Source organism: Magallana gigas, chromosome 4 (genome assembly GCF_963853765.1).
Source record: "Magallana gigas chromosome 4, xbMagGiga1.1, whole genome shotgun sequence".
Taxonomy (NCBI): Eukaryota; Metazoa; Mollusca; class Bivalvia; order Ostreida; family Ostreidae; genus Magallana; species Magallana gigas.
The window spans coordinates 13,022,147-13,041,192 of NC_088856.1; the positions used below are offsets into that span (position 1 = coordinate 13,022,147).

The following is a 19,046-nucleotide window of genomic DNA, read 5'->3' on the forward strand; positions in this document are numbered from 1 at the left end:
ATTCCATGTGGTTTGAAAACACGCTCAAATATATAAAATTTATCCACATGTGTATACACATTAAAATTCACAAATGCATGAATAAGAAGAAAGGGAAAAAGAAAATAATATGCAATAAACACTAAAAAGGAAGACAGGAGGTGGTGGATATTTAAAATGATGAACGGAAGGAACAGAATTGGTATTCAAAAATATTACCCGTGTGCAGTCGGGAAGAAAGTAAATCAGCACGTCTTTCTTAACAAAGAGAGTCGGTAGAATTCCCGCGTTTAATTTAATTGGTCAAATGATGACATCAACATTTAGTAACCAAATCAAACAACCCCTACATCTTAATAAAAGTGGAATCTAACGTTTAACTTCAAAATATTTTCCAACCATTCCGATTTTCCTATATTTAAGTACCAGAAGTCCGTCTATTTTTTTCTGGAATTCATTCTGTTAAAAGTACAGTAATTTTCAAGTGGATATCCGTAATTATTACAAAAATACATAACTTTAATATATATTTAAATATGAACTCGGGATTTTTGTTTTGTATTTTTACATTAACTTTTTAAACATGAAATTGTTACATGATTAATAAGTAGAGTAACATATAACAAATGAAACACCATAATTCTTAAAACTTTAGATAAGTAAACACATACAAAAGGAATTAATGTGAAAAATAATTGAGTTATGGCACAGGTTTTTTTCAAATTGTGTTTACTTCTCAAAGCAGTTTTACATATAAAAGCGATGACCGCGTATGCTAGATATTGATTATCGCTATGTGTATTTATCTGTGGTAGAACCGATTTATTACTTTATCATCTAATAAAACTAGAGTGTGGGGTGTTAAGTCATGATTATTCGTATTGATTGAATTTCCAGAGTGATATAGCCAGAGGGTCATAACTTCAAATAAAACAGGGAGTTTGGTTTTGATAAATGTTGATAGGTTGTTATAGACATACTTTTTGTTTTGTCATTTTCAACCCAAACGCATTTTTAAACGATATATAAAAAATGGAAGTTTGGGCCTATCAAACAGACTCACAAACATGCAACATACAATGACATTAAATGTATCATACAGGCACACATATCACACGATGAGATATCTTTACAAAACAGAAACACATATTTCAGACCTACATTTTATGTACATGTACCAAACAAACAAGTCAATAGCAACGAAAAGCACAATGACATTTAACTACATCAAGCTAAATTGGTCATAAACTTTCTACAAATTATACATTTTAATTCAAATGCAAATAAAAATATGGGACAAAATATCAGAAAATATTTTTTTATATCCCAGTACAGACTCTGCTTTGCATAGCTTGAATAATTCATTATCACGTGCTACCGCAAGTTCCTTCTCTATGTAAACAAAAGGTTGAGGCTAAATTGCGACTAATAGATTGGTAGTGGACCAGAATACTTACAAACAAACTAAGTAAAAGACAGATACGAACAGAACGCTTTAAGTCATGGGGCTCAGAAAGGAGTAAAAATGACATTCTATTTTGTTTATTATCTGATCAGTAGTAAGACAAAATGATGGTCTATATGTTTATTGGTATTGTAAACCTTCATTTATATATAAATATATATATATATATATATATATATATATATATATATATATATATATATATATATATATATATATATATATATATATATATAAATGAAGGTTTACAATACCAATAAACATATAGACCATCATTTTGCTTTTCTGCCTCTTCCCCATACTGTTTTTTCTCGATTACTTTTCGTGTGCACATATGCAAGTCCATTCATATGTTACTTTTGATATATAAGCTTAAGAAAATATTACTTCTCATTTTAATTATTAATCTTAGTGCTCCAAGAAATACCAATTAATTATCGTTCATATTTGTCACAATGTTACTTTTATACAACCCACTATACAGTAAAACTTAAATTGGATATTTATAGCCTTAACATTCAAGACTTAAGTCTAGATCTTATTTTAGTTTTATTTCTGTCACCTAATATCGGCAGCTTAAACAAATGGTTAAAAATGGTTAATTAGGCTAAAATAAACGCCCATTTTCATTACTTTAAAAGATGTGTTCATCGCTAGTTGTGGAGGAGTCCAAAATTGGCCTTTGAAAATCGTATTCGTTTTCACACATATGTAATGGATTTTCAAAAAGATGGTTGTACATGACATTATTATCATAGTTTTGTTTTTTGTTGCAACGGTGGTGCTTTGAGATATTGTAAACGTGTTGGGAATCACTTTCTTCTACCGGATCGGCCTCGTTATATACGTCTTCAGTAGGTTCGAAAATCTTAAAATTCTTTTTCTTTGTCTCCTGAAAATCAAAATTTGGTAAACGAAAAGAACCTTCAGGATTTTGAAATCAAGTGCATGTTTGTTTTTAATCAATAAATAACAAAATTCAAAACAGCTTTAACTGATAAGATATGTAAGTTAAAGTATGTAGAAACAATTCAAGACAGTGGTTTTCATTTAATAAAAAAGAAACCAAGACAGTTTTTTTTTCATACAAGACAATTGACTTGTATTGGCAAAAAAATTTGAACCCTTCTTTACGCAATTGCCTACATTTATTTATAAAAATTATATCTATTATTCCCAGTTAAAAAGCGTAATATATAACAGACCTGATCAACATTTTTAGTGCTGTTTTCTGCCGGAGAGTTGTGAATTTCTATAGAGGATGAATCAGAAGTTTTTTGATTCTCATCAATTCTGAAATATTGCGATATATCTTATTACATATAACACATTTTAGTATCGATGATACAGTTTGTGTGTTGTTTCTATCTTTCAATGATCAAAATCATCGACGATTGTATTATTCAATGTACCTCTTTGTTGCTTGTTCTCGTCTCCTCAATACAAAACGAATAACCACTGAGCAAGCTATTATACAAACGAATCCTAACACACCACAAACAGCTGTCAAGACAGACCGATAGTTATGTCCTATTAAAAAAACATCATATATACTGTCATATGTTATTATTATTGTTATCATTTTCATTATTTATTTGGATTTTGACTCGACAAAATGTATTTCAAAAATTATTAAACGAAATCATTTCAGTAATAAATGTAGAAATATAGTTATGTTTAAATAATATGATGCCACTTTCAGTACTTACAAAGTAGTTAGATGATATGAAAAGTTAAAATTATTATTTCTTACCACTTGCGCCGGTTCTCAAAGCTATTGCAAAAAAAAAACCACATCGAAATTGATATTCCAGTTGTTGGAAATGAAATTGCAGATTATAACGGAACGAATTGACCTTTTTTAAACATTTACTTTGGATATAATAGATTCATTTGATGTAATATATTATATACCATAAACATTTTATTTTCAATATCAAAGTAGTTTGTTATAGGCATAGTTACTCACGGGCTAGTTTTATTTTCCTCTTTAAAAATTAGAGAAAATATCGTAAGTTGCATCATTCCAATTTTCGATAAATGCATCACTAATAAGGCAGTTTTTATTTTGGATTAAATTTTGGGGATAAATACTGGTTTCACGACACAGACTAAAATGATTTTAGGGGTGTGCACTTATATTTGTTAAATCATGAACAATATTGCCCTATTTAAACAGTGATTTAATTTTTTTTAACAACCAGTTGTTCATTTCTAATGAAAATCATGTTCACCTTTGAAACATTCCAGATGTTCAATATCTGCTTTGAGCCCTTCTTTACACACACACAATTTTCTGTCACGTATTTCCCTGCAGACCAATGATGTCCCATTGCACTGATCATCTATTTCACATTTCTCAAAAAGATGTTTATTCTCTGAAAACATATCTTTTTATTAAAAGCAATAAAATAGAATGACTATATGGTATCAAGCAGTATGTTCAGTGAATAAAATTACTCTATTGAACATTTTATCAGCTCAATAAATTCTATTTAGCTGCATATACGTGCTAGGACATTGTTTTAATGTATTAACCAACAAGTATCGTACCTGAGCTAGAAGACTAACAGTTTATATGTGTCTTATTAAGTTCAGTTTCAGCACAGGAATAGTTTTTTAATGTAAAAAGTAAGTGAATATAAATTATAGGTTTTATTTTCATGAAAATAGCACCGTCTTTTCAACTGTTTAAGTTTTATGTATATATCATGTTTTAATAACATACACCATACCTTGTAAACAACTTTTTCTGTATCTCAGAAATCCTGTATTGCATTGGCAGGTTAAACTAGTAGATCTGTTATGTTTTGCTCCACAAACAGTAGTGATCTCTGCGCCTAAGCACTGTCCGTCTATATAGCACGGTTCGTCAAGAGACAATTCCGCTGAAATAAAGAAAGAAAAAATTGGTCTGGCTGGTATTATACATGTACTTGTCATGCAAAATAACATATCATTGATTTTAAAATAAAAAACATCGACAAAATCAACTCCCATCAGTTCTTCAGTACTTTGATTATATGTTGAAATTTCATTGTGCGTGTGTATTGCTACATACAAACTATGTACAATCATGTTCTAAAATGTATATATGATATACTGTGGTTTCATCAATATTCGATGAATGCCAATTTTCGTTGATTTGGTTGTTAAGTTTATCCTTGAAATTAAATATTCATTGAACTGCAATTTCTACTATTATTTTGCATTGATAGGGTCATTGGCCACGAATTTACGTATCCTTGAAACTGCGATTTTCACTTTATCCATGAAAATTGATACCCCTGAATATTCATGAAACCACAGTATATTTTGTCTATTAAATGTTCTGCCAAAGTTTTCTATTCATGTCAGAAGGTCCTGAGAAGGGGTAAGACAGAGACATTTGAGTTATGTGAACAACCTTTGTGTCAGGTTTTTAATAGCATAGGTTTTACTTATCATTCAGCAACCTAGATTAGTTAGTAAAGTTAACTGTGTCCTTTAACATGTATGCAGTTTTATGAAAAAAAAAACGTTATTGTAATTGCATAGGCAACACAAAAATAATAGACTGAACTAGTCTAATATCATAGAGTGTTTTAAAACTCCAAATTCAAGATTATTATTATTGTGAGTTGATTTTAATCAACACTCCTATGCAGTCACTCTGGCAAACTAAGAGTGAAACAGTGTTTGGACCTAAGCACAAATCATCACCGCTGACAAGACTAAGTTTTTGAAAATATATGAAAGTCGATGTAATGTTTTTGAACATTTTTGAAAGTCGATGTAATGTATGTTGAAGCATTGCTTTTCAAGGAAACTTATCTATAAACACTTTGAAAAAAGTCAAATTTTATATACTACGAACAATTTAGATATTTTTGAAGTCTCATGTATTCCTACGCCAGAGTTAATAAAGTATCGTTCAACCAGACGCTCGGCTGTCTCCGTAAATCTGCAACAATCAGAGAGGGGCTCTCTTGCTTGTCGGATATTAACGGATACAGCCGAGCGTCTAGTTAAACGAGACTAGAGTTCGGTATCAATAGTGCTTGGATCCATACAATTTTTAGAATTGTTTCGATAACTAATACTAATACTAGTAGTTGAAATCTATCTTTAAATATTACACAACATGATTCTTGTCTGAAAAGTCTAAAAATTCATATTAGAAAAAAGTGCGTATTTTAAATACAAACTAGAAACTAATTGCAATGCAAAATAATTTGATTTTAAAATAACTGATAATCGATAAAATCAACTCCCGCCGGTACTTCAGTACTTTGATTATTATTATAATCAAGTTTTTCATTGCATCATTTTTGTCGATAATTAAGTCCATGAGTGTGATATAGTTATGCTTCAATGTAAAAGAATGTGATTTATTATGTGAAAAAACGATTAATCTTGAAATTACGTCCTAACTTCCTTCATACATTTTAAGCATAATCCGTTGAAAACTCTTCTATCTTCTCTGCAATGGCAAAGTTTTACTCCGTCTATATCTTTACACTCACTAGTTCCACCATATCCAGTACACTGCTCAGACCTTTCACAGGATTCATAAAGACGACGATTTTCTAAAGTCAGAACAAGTATTATTTTTCAAAACAGTGGGGTTTATGCTCGACTTGTGATTTACAGCCATATTCAATGATTCCTTTTTAAGAACTAATGAAGAATATAGTTCTGAAACTAATAATTTTAATTGTATGTATCTTACTTTTGTAACACTTTGAACCGATTTTGATGTAATCATTGTTACATATACACGTTCCTTGTGCATGATGTTCAACAGTATTGCATCTCTCTGCGTTTTCGGTCCCAGTACATTGCAAATCACCTCGACAATTTTCATGAAGGACAAGTCCACCTACCATAAATTCTCATTAATTAACTAACACAAAAATTTGGTCATAATTTAAATTGTAATAATACATTTTGTTTCGCAATTACAATTGATAAGATGACTCTGAAATTTATTTCCTTTATTGAATTAAGCCTACGGTAAAACATTAGTAATTTGTGATTTTCTTGGCAAAAATATTCATCGATGTCAGTTACATTGTGTTTTTGACAAGTACTAAAGATTTAAATAAAATTCCCTTGCGTTTATAGTACATACTTTTGTAACATTGGTTTCCGATAGCAATATAACCCTTCAAACAGGAACACACTCTTCTCCCTTTCAACTCATCCTGTAAACATTGTGAAAGATTTCCCATACACTGGCTATCATATTCGCAGATTTCCCCCAGAGGCAGTTGACCTGTGAAAGGAAAACCCATAAGATGATGAATAAAATACATTTTAAAAGAACCATGGTTTAAAAACAGCAAGCTACTATTATTTCAGAATGTTTCATTTTGCAACATTGTAAAAAATCCTAAGGAACTTACTATTACAAATAAGATAAAGTAAGTATAGAATAATTAAACGTAAGGTTATATAGGCTTAATTTCCTCCTATTTATATTAAAGGATTGCAAATTCAACCTATAAATTCATGCAAAAACAAAGAAACTATTGAATTTTATAGAACATCAATAAAAAGATAAATACATGTATGGTGGGTTTTTTTAATTTAAGAAATAAATTTAATATTTGGTTCTTTGATATGACGATCAAAAGACAATTAATCAAATTTATTTCTTATCATTAAGCGAAAGATTCTAAACCACAACAAGAGGCCCATGGGCCACATCGCTCACCTGAGGAACAATAGGTATGATAAAATCAGCTTAATGGAGTCATAATACAAACAAACAATGTACAATGATACATGAAGATCCTGTATAAATTAAACATCCATTTTCCCCTGGATATTCTTATGTTTATGATCATTAGTTCCCTTTCTAACAGGATGATTTTATAGTCATGTCACATCTTGAGTATTGCAGTTCTCAAAAAGATCCTTAACAATTGTTTATATAAGGGATATAAACCTACATCAAACTCTGTACCTTCTTGTGAGGCCGAAGAATTGTCCTGGGGCCAAAGTCTTAACAAGTATAAAGAATCATTGGCTGATTAGTTTCTAAAAAGAAGATTTTTAAAGATTTACTCTACATATTCCTCTGTAAAACCCATTGTGGCCCCACCCTACTCCCGGGGTGTCATTATATTCACAACTTTGAATCTACACTACCTGAGGATGATTCCACACAAGTTTCAGCTTTCCAGGCGAATACGTTTCTGGGAAAAAGATTTTATAAAGATTTACTCTATATATTCCTATGTAAAACTTAGATCCCCCCTATTGTGGCCCCACTCTACTCCCTCCCGAGGGTGTCATTATTTTCACAACTTAAAATCTACACTACCTGAGGATGCTTCCACACAACTTTCAGCTTTCCTGGCTGATAAGTTTCTGAGAAAAAGATTTTTAAAGATTAACTCAATGTATTCCTTTGTAAAACTTTGGCACCCCATTGTGGCCCAACCCTACCCCCGGGAGTCATGATTTTCATAAATTGGAATCTGCACTATTTGAGGATGCTTCAACATAAGTTTCAGCTTTCCTGGCTCATGAGTTTATGGAAGAAGAGTTTTAAAGATTTACTCTATATATTCCTATGTTAGACTTCGACCCCCATTGTGGCTCCACCGTACCCCTGGGGATCATGATTTTCACAACTTTGAATCTGCACTACCTGAGGATGCTTCCACACAAGTTTCAGCTTTCCTGGATCATGAGTTAATGGAAGAAGAGTTTTAAAGATTTACTCTAAATATTCCTATGTTAAACTTTGATCCCCTTTGCCGCCCCACCCTACCCCCTGGCATTATGATTTTCACAACTTTGAATCTACACTACCTGAGGATGCTTCCACATAAGTTTCAGCTTTTCTGGCTAATGAGTTTATGGAAGAAGATTTTAAAGATTTACTCTATTTATCCCTTTGTTAAACTTTGGCCCCCCGTTGTGACCCCATCCTACCTTCAATGGTCATGATTTACACAAATTTGAATCTAAACTACCTGAGGATGCCTCCACACAAGTTTCAGCTTTTCTGGTTTAATGGTTCTTGAGAAGAAAATTTTTGAAAATTTCTCAAAATTTTTCATTAATTTCTAATTATCTCCCTTTGAAAAAAGGCGTTGCCCTTCATTTTCACAACTTTTAATTCCCTTTACCTAAGGATGATTTGTGCTAAGTTTAGTTGAAATTGACCCAGTAGTTCTTGAGAAGATGTTGAAAATGTGAAAAGTTAACGAACAGACGGACGGACGGACAAACGGACGACAGACAAAGTGTGATCAGAAAAGCTCACTTAAGCTTTCAGCTCAGGTGAGCTAAAAAACTAGAATGGCATTTTATTAAAAGTATGAATAATATAAGCGGCGCGTATTAATACACAACAATAACACATTCAAAATGGATACTCTTTCAGCTGATGCCGAGTTACTAAGCTAAATTTAATGGTTTAACAATAATGAGAGTTGTAATCTAACTAAAACGGCTAAGTTTATAAGAAGGAAAAATACATGCGATGTTATGTAAAATTTTGCACTTTGCAGCGGTATTTTTTATAAGCCCTAATTGGATGTAGTGTCACGGAGTTGATGCAAGGGGACCGGATGCAACCGTATACGAAAAAATAATTATCTGTCTATAACATTAGTACTGTATGTTGTGCAATTTTTGTGAATTTCGCTTAATTACTCGGGGGGTGCACAAGCTGTAGCGACGCTATAAGCATTGTAAAATACAATGGCCGATAATCTAAAATTCCTCACTGTTAAGAATTTGAACAGCAGTGTTACCGCGGTAGTAATCATCAGAGGCATCAGAGAAATTTTACAATCCATTAGACATCTTTTCAAAGCGTTTACCATTGACACAGCCAAAAAGTGTACTAAATGTAATTCTATTTTAGACAATTTTGAAACTTTATCAGAGCTTGCGATGAAAACAGACGTGAAGTTTCTATTTTATGATTTAAAATAAGACACTTGTTGAATAAGCATGTTTTTACTACGTATTGATTTAATGAAAAATCAAATAGTTTTAAAAGCATTCACATCTTCTATGATTCTTGAACGTTATTTAAATGAAGAAAAAAAGTTTAATGTTAAAATTAAATTTGCGATAAAAAGTATGTGCTTTTGAATATGCAATAATTGTATAAGTATTAAAAAGTCTATTTGAACGGACCAGATGAGCCAAGGAAGTTGATATGTTTTTTTTAGTTATTTAATTCCTTGTTATGGCGCCACTGGTAAGACTAAGCTAGGCGGAAGGCTTACACAATGCTCTCGCACAGATCATTTTTTACAACACAAGAGGAAAATAATTTCTTGTTGTTCAACAATCAAAATGATATAATTACATCTCCCAAGTATTACTTCCTCTATTTCTTACGAAAACTTATAGTTAATTCATAGCTCTATAGAAACAGCCAGATTGAAATCTACACGCCCCATTTATCGATTGGTCGAAATCTACAGCGGCTGAAACTGACAAGAAAATGACAGGACAGATATCTACACGCCCTGTTTATCAATTTGTCCAAACCTATAGCGACCTCGGAAAAATCACGAACTGCACAAAATAATCACGACGATGTCAGACTCAAAGTCTCACAGGAGACGATTTGGCTGTTTCTTTTAGCTAACTTACTTACGTACATCAACAGTAATTTAGTGGATTTTTACTGACTTTTCCTAATCAATTTATCGATTAGCTTAAAGAAAGATGTTAATATAAACAATAAAATGCTTTCTTTGATGTTTCATGCGGGTTATGAAGGTACCGCTAGTGATCATTGCAGAAAAAGATTACATAACCCGCTAATGCGGGTTATGTATTTTTTCTGCAATGTCACTACCTTCATATCCCGAATGAATCACCAAAGAAAGCAATTTATTGTTTAAATGACACAATGATTACGTGAAAAACATAGTGCACGTAAAAGAAAAACATTTTGTATATTAAATGCATACAAAATATGCATGCAAGATGAATGTGCACAACGTGGTCAATAGATTTAAGATTTTCAATATCAATGTAAATATATGCATAGGTAATGACATAAGCCTACCTTTCAAACAACGTCCTTCAATGGCTTTATAGTCTTGTTTACACTGACATGTTTTCTTATCGCCGGATGCTTTACATTCCAAATTTCTTGAACACGGTAAATTGTCGTCACATGATTCCTTATAGGTTCGTTCCGCTAAAATTAAAAAAAAAAACAACCACACATTTAGAATTGGATGTAACATAGTAATACTAGAGGGCTGCAAAATTTTCTTTAAAAAGTATCAATACATTTCAAGAAAACCTGTAACTTCAATAATATTTTTAATACTATGTTCAAGTTTTAAAGAAATTTTCATGAAGATTACTACATAAGCAAAGACAATTCATCAAGAAAATTGCGTGGTTTCTTTTGACTTTCACTTTCCTCTCAAACTTAGAAATAAAAGAGAAATGCATTTTCATTCGTTTTATACAGAGTATTAAGCAAAATGATGATTTTTTTTTATTTTAAGGTTATGGTCTATAATTTTATAATTAGCAATTTTCAATGATTTATTACAGTTTAGATTGGTGAATTATGTAATCAAGAATAAATGTAAAATTGCTTTAAAAATATCCGATTGATCTTACCGTTATTATCCGGTATTTTTCGCGATGATCTAATTTTCGCAGAAATTATATTCAGTACTTTATTCTATAAGAAACTTTTAAAATCGCAAAAAATGACTGGTGCAAATTAAAAATGCTACACATTTTCCCCATTTTCGCAAATTGTTATTGTGAAACTGCATAATAATCATTAAAGTAATATGCAGTATACCTCAACCTTTGTTTTAGCATGTTGCGAAACTTTTTTTTTCTGACAAATAATAACATATGGTCAAGTACTTCAACTCTGTTATTCATGCTGTTTCAGGTCTTCATGTACATTATGCATCTATTCTTACAAACACAGAATTCCTGGTTATCACCCATTGCAGATCTACAAACTTCGTTTCCTCTGTTGCAGCCCTGGTCACATGTTGATCCATTCACGTCTGAAAACATTTATTTAGTAATTTAAAGCAAGAAAACTGTAGTTATATTAAACATAATTGATTATTTATCGTCAAGCATTCTTTATGTTTACCGAGTATTTAGAGTCACCATCTTCCATTTTTATTCACAATGATTCACAAGTTCATACCCATTACTCAACATTTTTTTTTAATTTAGCCAGTAGCTAAAAATCATGTTATGCTTTGTACACAATGGTCAGGTATCCTGATAAAATTACTCTGACCATGTCCTTTTAATTCAATACAAACTAACATTGCAACTCAACTACAAAGTTAACATTATATTTGTATTATTCCAAAGAAATAAGTTATTTCGATTTCTGTTCTGTTAATCGCTTTTTGTATTAAAGATAATGTACCAACTTCTAGATCCGCGCATATTTATGTACGTTATAAAATTATCAATAAACACTTCATTTGTAAATACTTTAGATAATTACCTGTTGGTCCTTCACAAATTAAGAGACCTTCAACTTTTTGTAAAGATGTTTCATAACATGCACCGATTTTAGTATCAAAACTGTATTTGGCACCAAAAGCGAAGTACTTAGTGTCAAATTCTATGAACATTGATCTTGAAGAGTTATCAGTTACGTTTGTAAGGAAAACTAGACATGACTCTTTTTCGACTGAGTGATCTGGAATATAAAAAAAAATAACTATTAAAATCAAAAAGAAGAGAGCGAAACTGTTCTGTGTAATAATATCTCATATATGTTAAATCTTACGTTTTTGAATGATGTGTGGTAAATTTGATGGAAGAAAGCCGCAACTTTGATCACTTCTTACAAACGACACAACATCTTTGTAATGAAATTTTCTGAAAGTATATACAAAGCACATATCAAAAACTTATGATAAAAATGATCACCATTTATATTATAAAGTAAAACATACATTTGACGATACAAATTTGATTATACTTATCGTCTTATTAAACTTAAGATGTTACAATCGTTCCTCAAACAGTATCATATACAATCGATTACCCAACAAAAGATAGGGACTCAGTACAAGATGTCTGTATCAAATTTAGAATGAGAATTCTGACAGCGACAGGAACTATAATAAAACAAATGATGACAGATATATACAAAAACCAAACTATAGAAAAACGATTAAATCATATGCATTGAAATGCATATTCACTTCATTCTTACTCAAAAAGATAGCCCTACCTTTGAGAACTATAGCTCGTGTTGGTCCCATTGTTTAAAAATAAATTAAAAACTGCTTGTATCTATATTTTTTCATTGTTAATAATTATGTCAAAAATACACACTTCCTTGGCCCACTTTCAAGTGGTATTTGGTGTCTGGTACTTATTTTTAAATGCTAAATCCTAAAAAAAAAGATGAAACGCGGAAACATTTTTTCTTTGAATCTTTTGTGTCAATTGTATTAGAGAAATACATTTTAACTATCAATTTTTAAAATGTTTTCTCTGAGTCAACATATATTTTTACATGTAAAAAATTACCATTTGACATAATTGTCTCTTTCTGCAAGATCTTTTGTCTTTAAAGATAAAAGATATGTTTTTCAAAATTCGTGGCCACATAAATTTTGTTCTCACGAATTTTATGTATTCAAATTAAACGTCCATTTGAGGAGTTTGCGGAATAATACGTCTAATATTTCATCATCACATAGCCAATATTGCCTCAAGTTAAAATCACGCAAAATGTATCAAGTAATTTTCACTTGAAAAAACTTAACGTAAAAAATTATGTAAAAGTTCACATGAATTTCATAGAATTTTAATGTGAAAAGCCTTTCATTTAAATTCATGTGAATTGATTCGTGTGATTTTCACATGAAATTTCAAACAATTCTTTAAATCAACACTGTTTTGTATTTTTTTCAGTTGAGAATTTTACTTCAGTACTGGCTGTGAGGTGCTGAAGTTAATTTATAATACTTTTGAGATAAAATCAAAGTGGCATCACAGGTTAAAGCAGAAGACGGACTACACTGTGTATGTTATGCTGTAGACTGGTGTTATCTGGGTGTCAATCTTTTAAGATTAGTTGTATATTTCTAAAAGAAAAAGAGTAGTGGCCATGTTGATCTTGTTGCAGCTCTTTATTTATTCTATCCGTGAGAATTCAGTTTCACTTTCAACATTGACTGTCTGAAAAAATGGTCGGTACTTGATATGACTTCTATATTATTATAAATACATATAGCGTGATGTTGATGAGTATATTTGAATGAACTACGCAAATAAAATAAGTTAATAATAGAGAGCGCAGCGAGCTTTATAGACCACGTGTACGAACGAAGGAAATTCCAGTTGAAATCTGCACATTGTTCAAAAAAAGTTGTGTAGATCCGCGTGAGAAAGTTCTACATTTCCCAATAATCCTTTGCTGTGCATAGCAATATGGTGGAACATGAAGCTTGTCTATGGAAAATTCTTATCTCTAAATCGTATATATCCATTTCATTTAACAATAAAATAAACCTTTAAAAACACTTAAGTAAACAACACATATGCTTACGTAAATGAAAGTGTACCTATCTGAACTTTGGCTGACATATGACGTCATTTCCTTCACGGAATTTATCCGACTATTTACGAGAACTGTCGAGCGCAAAAGAAAGTATGACGTCATATTGACTTCGCGCTATAATAAGTGCGTTCAGAGTTGTACCATTAGTGAAATTGAGATCTACTGCTGGCAGCATTTGGTTGTCATTGGTGAACTTTGATAGTCATTGGTCACCATGTGCTGCCATTTGTAGCAATTTTAATAGGTTGAACCATAAACGATTTTTTGTCAAATTAAAGCAAATGGTAGCCTTAAGTTACACTTAATTACCAAATGGAACCATCTGAACGTATATCCGAACATAAAAAACACTGGGGAAAATTATCCTCCAATAACTTTACTGTAGTAACTGTTTTTCCCAAAACATGTATCAAACAAGCTTCCTTTAATGGTAAATTCTACTACAATAAATCGATATCGTCAAAATACAAATATTTAACAATCCTACATGTACTAATGTTAAGACGACATAGAATGCTACATTTTCACATTTTAGGTAGTCCTATAAATGAATATTATAAAAATTGCCAATAGTATATATGACTAAATATGAATATGCATAGAGTCTACAATATATATTTGACATCTTTTGAGAAGCGACCACAATAACACAAGACAATTTGTATAGTCTTGTAAAATTCCTATTCATATTTAACGCCAGCAAAAAGTATATGATCACCAACTTTCTTATAATGTTTCTAGGTACATAGGCAGGCTTTAGAGGCCAACATTTGTCTTAGGTTGTATTCATTATATTCATGCAACAAGATATTTACATATTTTATTCAAACAAATCGTTATTTACATTGGTTTCTATAGATTTCTTACAGCACACCATGATGAATTAGCATAATGACATCATCTACCAAACTTGCCTAAACTAATGACTGCTGATAGATTTGAAATTGAAAGTACACCAATGGTTAACATTGGTAACCAATTGCTACCTTTGTAGATATTGGTGACCGAACTTGCCGTTGGTAACAATCTGGGGAACTCTGAACGCAACTAATTTCCAGCGATTAATTTAGAGGTGGATCAAGCATCTGTACTGGATGTAACGTGTAGTAATTACTCATGCAGTATCAGTGTAACGGTGACTTCTCGGCTGACTAGTTTTGTTTAGATATAAGTTCCATGCTTAATTTACTGTCGTATTGATCCAACTGTGGTATGCATATGTTAGAGAGGTAACCAAAAATTATTTTTAAAAATGTCTACAACGCATATTTAGCATACCAAAATTAACAACATTAAAAACAAAATTGATGATACAGAGGAAAATAACAACAAGTTGGTAAAATATTTCGAGACAAAGCCAAGTAAAGTTTTTAGATTGGGTCAAGTCCATGGGTTGTTCTTTCTGCTTCGCCACAACGGTCACTCCTTTGAACATATTAGTTAATTAAAGGTTTATATGAAATTATATTGAGGATTAAATTGAGATCGGTAGTCCTTCAAACCGAGTTTGCTCGTATTTTCTGTACAGATTACTAAAGTTGTTCGGGTTTGATGAAAAACACAATAAAATCCAATGAGAAGTAAAAACATTGTATTTCATGCATATGTTTTAATTGAAGGTGCACTTAGGTAAGACGTAACTATGCCAGCAACGAAATATGAAAACAGGACCGATCATATCTTTCTTACGAAGGAACATGTCCTTGTTTTTGTGAGTGCCTTTTTATTTATACTTAATAGTTATAGGACTTTTTAAACCCATTTAATTCTCACTTTGTTACAGCAAATAAATTTGTTATAACAAAATACATTTCGTGGTTACAACTATTATTTCGTGGGAAAGAAATTTATTTCGTGGTCACAATTTTTATTTCGTGGCCACGGTTTTTATTCGTAGCCACTAATTTTGTTTCGTAGGAACGACTTAAAGTTCGTGGCCATGACTTTTTTTGTGTCCACGACTTTTATTTCCTGACCAAAAACTTTTATTTCGTGGGAACAACTTTTATTTTATTTCGTGGCCACGAGTTAAAAAAATAATATCCAAAGCATATGTCCTATGGCAGCCACCGTAAAAATCTTCTAGACACTGTTGTTGAAATAATTATGTATGTTCTACTATAGTCTTTCCCAAGATATTTGGCATATTTGGACTATATTTATAAAAAATATAGTTACCTGTAAAAATAGTGCAATTAAAATCGATGAAAGGGAAAATTTTCAAGATATATTCATTGATTCATTATCATTTTTCACTCGAAAAAATTTACAGGAACGAAAACATATTTCTTACGGAGTTTTATAATGGGGAATGTTAACATCTTTTCTCTATTTGGAAGTCACTCGGAATACCTCGCGTAATTTTTCAACGTTATCATCCGGGCTTACTACAAAACAAAATCCCCGTAGACATTACATTTTTAGCATTGTATTGAAACCTGATAAGCTAGAGGGGGCGTTTCAAATAAGAAATCTTGGAAATGTTTCATACTTTTGAATGAACATGTTTTGAACTATGAGGTATCTATAAATATCGAGTAATTAAGCAAAATTTGAATCGAGGATATCTTGGGACAGAGTATATTAGCAAACAATCTAGAAAAATAAAAAATATATAAATTAAAGTACAAAAAAAATAATAAAAATGATACAAATATTAAAAAGACATAAATAACCAATTAAAACACATACATATTTTTTTTTTATTTCATTGAAATGATGTGTATTAGTAAATTTCAATACATATAGAAAAATGACCATTTTGGGTAAAGCAATTTAAGCGTGTGTTTGACATTACCTGATTTTCTGTGTCGATATGTCATACGGTGGTTATCATAATTCTCATGTAATGTACACATCAAGGTAAGTTGCATACACCCCTCTTCCGAAAATGATTTTTTTTAAAAGCACATAATAAAGAAATATTATTGGTATCAGCACTGGCGTTAACATTATTATGTTCAAAGGTCAAACACATTTGAAAAGCATCAAATATCATTGACTTAATGACAGAAATATTTGCACACCTTCATGTAAGCAATTGGATTAAGTGAGCTTTTAGTGAGATTTAGTGCTTTACTGATCAAAATTTGGTCTGTCGTCGTCTTTTTCGTTGCCTATAACCATACACGTTTAATTTTCTTCTGCATAACCACTGGGCAAATTTCAACCATAATTGACACAAAGCATTCTTGAAGGAAGTGCTTAGAAATTTGTTCAAATAATTTTAAGGGTCAGGTTCCCTTTAAAGGGGGGATTAAAATTTATTTAACATTTGTTAGTATTATTAAAAACCAGAAAATCTGCAATTTGAGAGGTAGTGCAGATTCAAACTTTTTTAAATCATGATTAATGGTGGTAGAGTTGGCAACAAAAAGGAGGTTGATGTGGAATTTCTACTATAGAATAAATAGGGAAAAAATTATCTTAGGGAACAAATACAATTTTCAAAAACTGAAACACCAAAAGGAGCTCAATGTTTACATGTAGCTTAAGAAATTGCGGAGAATATTTTGAAAATCTTTATACGGTGTAAACAATATATTTGCAAATAAACTGTCAAGATATTTTGTATTTGATACTACATGTACAAAGAAGGTCTAAAGCTTTTCCGATCAATTGTGGCTTATGGCTTGTGTTGCTTTTTTCATTACGGCAGTTAAGAAGATATCAAAATTTACACAGAAAATGGGTCTATATAAAACAATATTTAAAAAAAAAAGTTATAAAGAGGATAACGATTATAACCCAAAATAAGCAAGCAGAGTCTATTACATAGATATTTATATAATTTTTTCATAGATTACAAAGAGGTGTCTATCATTAAAAAAAAACAACGTGAGTAACTGAATAAAACATTTTTGCTTTTGATTTTCATGAACAGTCTGAGACCCTGTAGGAGGTAATATACATACAAATCGATGAAGGTCGAATACAGAGCGTCACATAAATCGTACAAGGGCAGACATGTGACGTGTACAGTTAAAGACAGGTTGTCCTGGGGGTTTGTAATGGAGGTGACAGAGAATAAACAGAAGGAGATAGTAAAACACATAGGTCAACATTAAAATATATAAAGGGGATGTTTCTACGGACAGGATTTTAAAAAAATATTGATAGAGTTTATTTATGACATTATTTAAATGGGCCCTTTTATGTAGTAGGACCGATTCCAGGTGTTTTCAGGAGGACCATCACCAAGTTTTATGAATATGTCCATGCACCCTGAGAAGAATTTCAAAATCTGAATTATTACATGGATTTGCATTCATTCTAAATTGATATGCAAAACTCTTACTCTTATTCTGATATAGTTTTTGTCATTTAAGACATACTTGTTTTTTTGTTTGTTTGTTTTTTCGGGGTTTTTTTGTTTTGTTTTTTTTTCGTTTGTGTTTGTCTGGGGTTTTTTCGGCTACCATTTGAAAATGGGTTATATTTGTTTTCTGCTTTCACTTTAGCCTTCTTTGGCAAAAAACCACTTCCGATCAATCAAATACCAAATACATAGATAATCAAGTATATATTAGAGATAAGAAAGTATAGAATTAAAGTTATTAAAATTCACTCAAAAAATGCTTGAATAAAGATAATTTTCCGCCAAATATTGTACGCACTAAATATAATACGTTTACATATTAAGTAGCCTAACAAACATTAAAAAGGGTGAGACATGTTTTTCATATAATGAAAATTATTAGCACAAATATAGTAAATCTGGCACTGTTAAAACTGTACGATTGGAACCTTGGTTTGAAGAAATAACTAATCTGAATATTTAAAAAAAACTATCATATTTAAAATTGTGCACCAAAATATATTTCATATTAACCACCAATTATAGATTTTGCTTTCGTGTTTTTTTTTTTCACAATTAAAGTGTCGTTTACTAGTTCTGCGAAGTTTTTTTAATCAATCTTTTTATTTACCTATTAACCATTGACCTCTCTGTGTATAGTTGTCTTCATTTCCATGTAAAAATTAAAGCAAATAATGTGCACATCACAATACAGAAAATCAACACCATCGCTGCCACAGATATTTGATTCTGTCTTT

General features: G+C 31.1%; 1 protein-coding gene across 1 annotated transcript; it reads right to left on the reverse strand.

Moving 5' to 3' along the window:
• Positions 1 to 1,716: 1,716 nt before the first annotated feature.
• Positions 1,717 to 12,784, reverse strand: LOC105341688 (latent-transforming growth factor beta-binding protein 2). The gene is made up of 15 exons (XM_034449314.2): positions 12,654 to 12,784; positions 12,465 to 12,537; positions 12,204 to 12,295; positions 11,916 to 12,113; positions 11,365 to 11,454; positions 10,476 to 10,610; positions 6,558 to 6,701; positions 6,156 to 6,305; positions 5,869 to 6,012; positions 4,180 to 4,332; positions 3,679 to 3,822; positions 3,198 to 3,218; positions 2,857 to 2,974; positions 2,650 to 2,737; positions 1,717 to 2,336 (listed from the first exon to the last, which is right to left on the reverse strand). The coding sequence occupies exons 1-15, from the start codon at positions 12,682 to 12,684 to the stop codon at positions 2,079 to 2,081; spliced, it is 1,839 nt and encodes a 612-aa protein (XP_034305205.2). The 5' UTR covers positions 12,685 to 12,784; the 3' UTR covers positions 1,717 to 2,078.
• Between the last annotated feature and the right edge of the window lie 6,262 nt (positions 12,785 to 19,046).

Coding starts and splice junctions, on each gene's coding strand:
- LOC105341688 (XM_034449314.2), bottom strand. CDS start 12,684: ATGGGACCAACACGAGCTATAGTTCTCAAAG. Junction 12,538..12,653: donor ACGAGCTATAGTTCTCAAAG/GTAGGGCTATCT, acceptor GTTTTATTATAG/TTCCTGTCGCTGTCAGAATT. Junction 10,611..11,364: donor TAACCAGGAATTCTGTGTTT/GTAAGAATAGAT, acceptor TTTTAATTTTAG/CGGAACGAACCTATAAGGAA.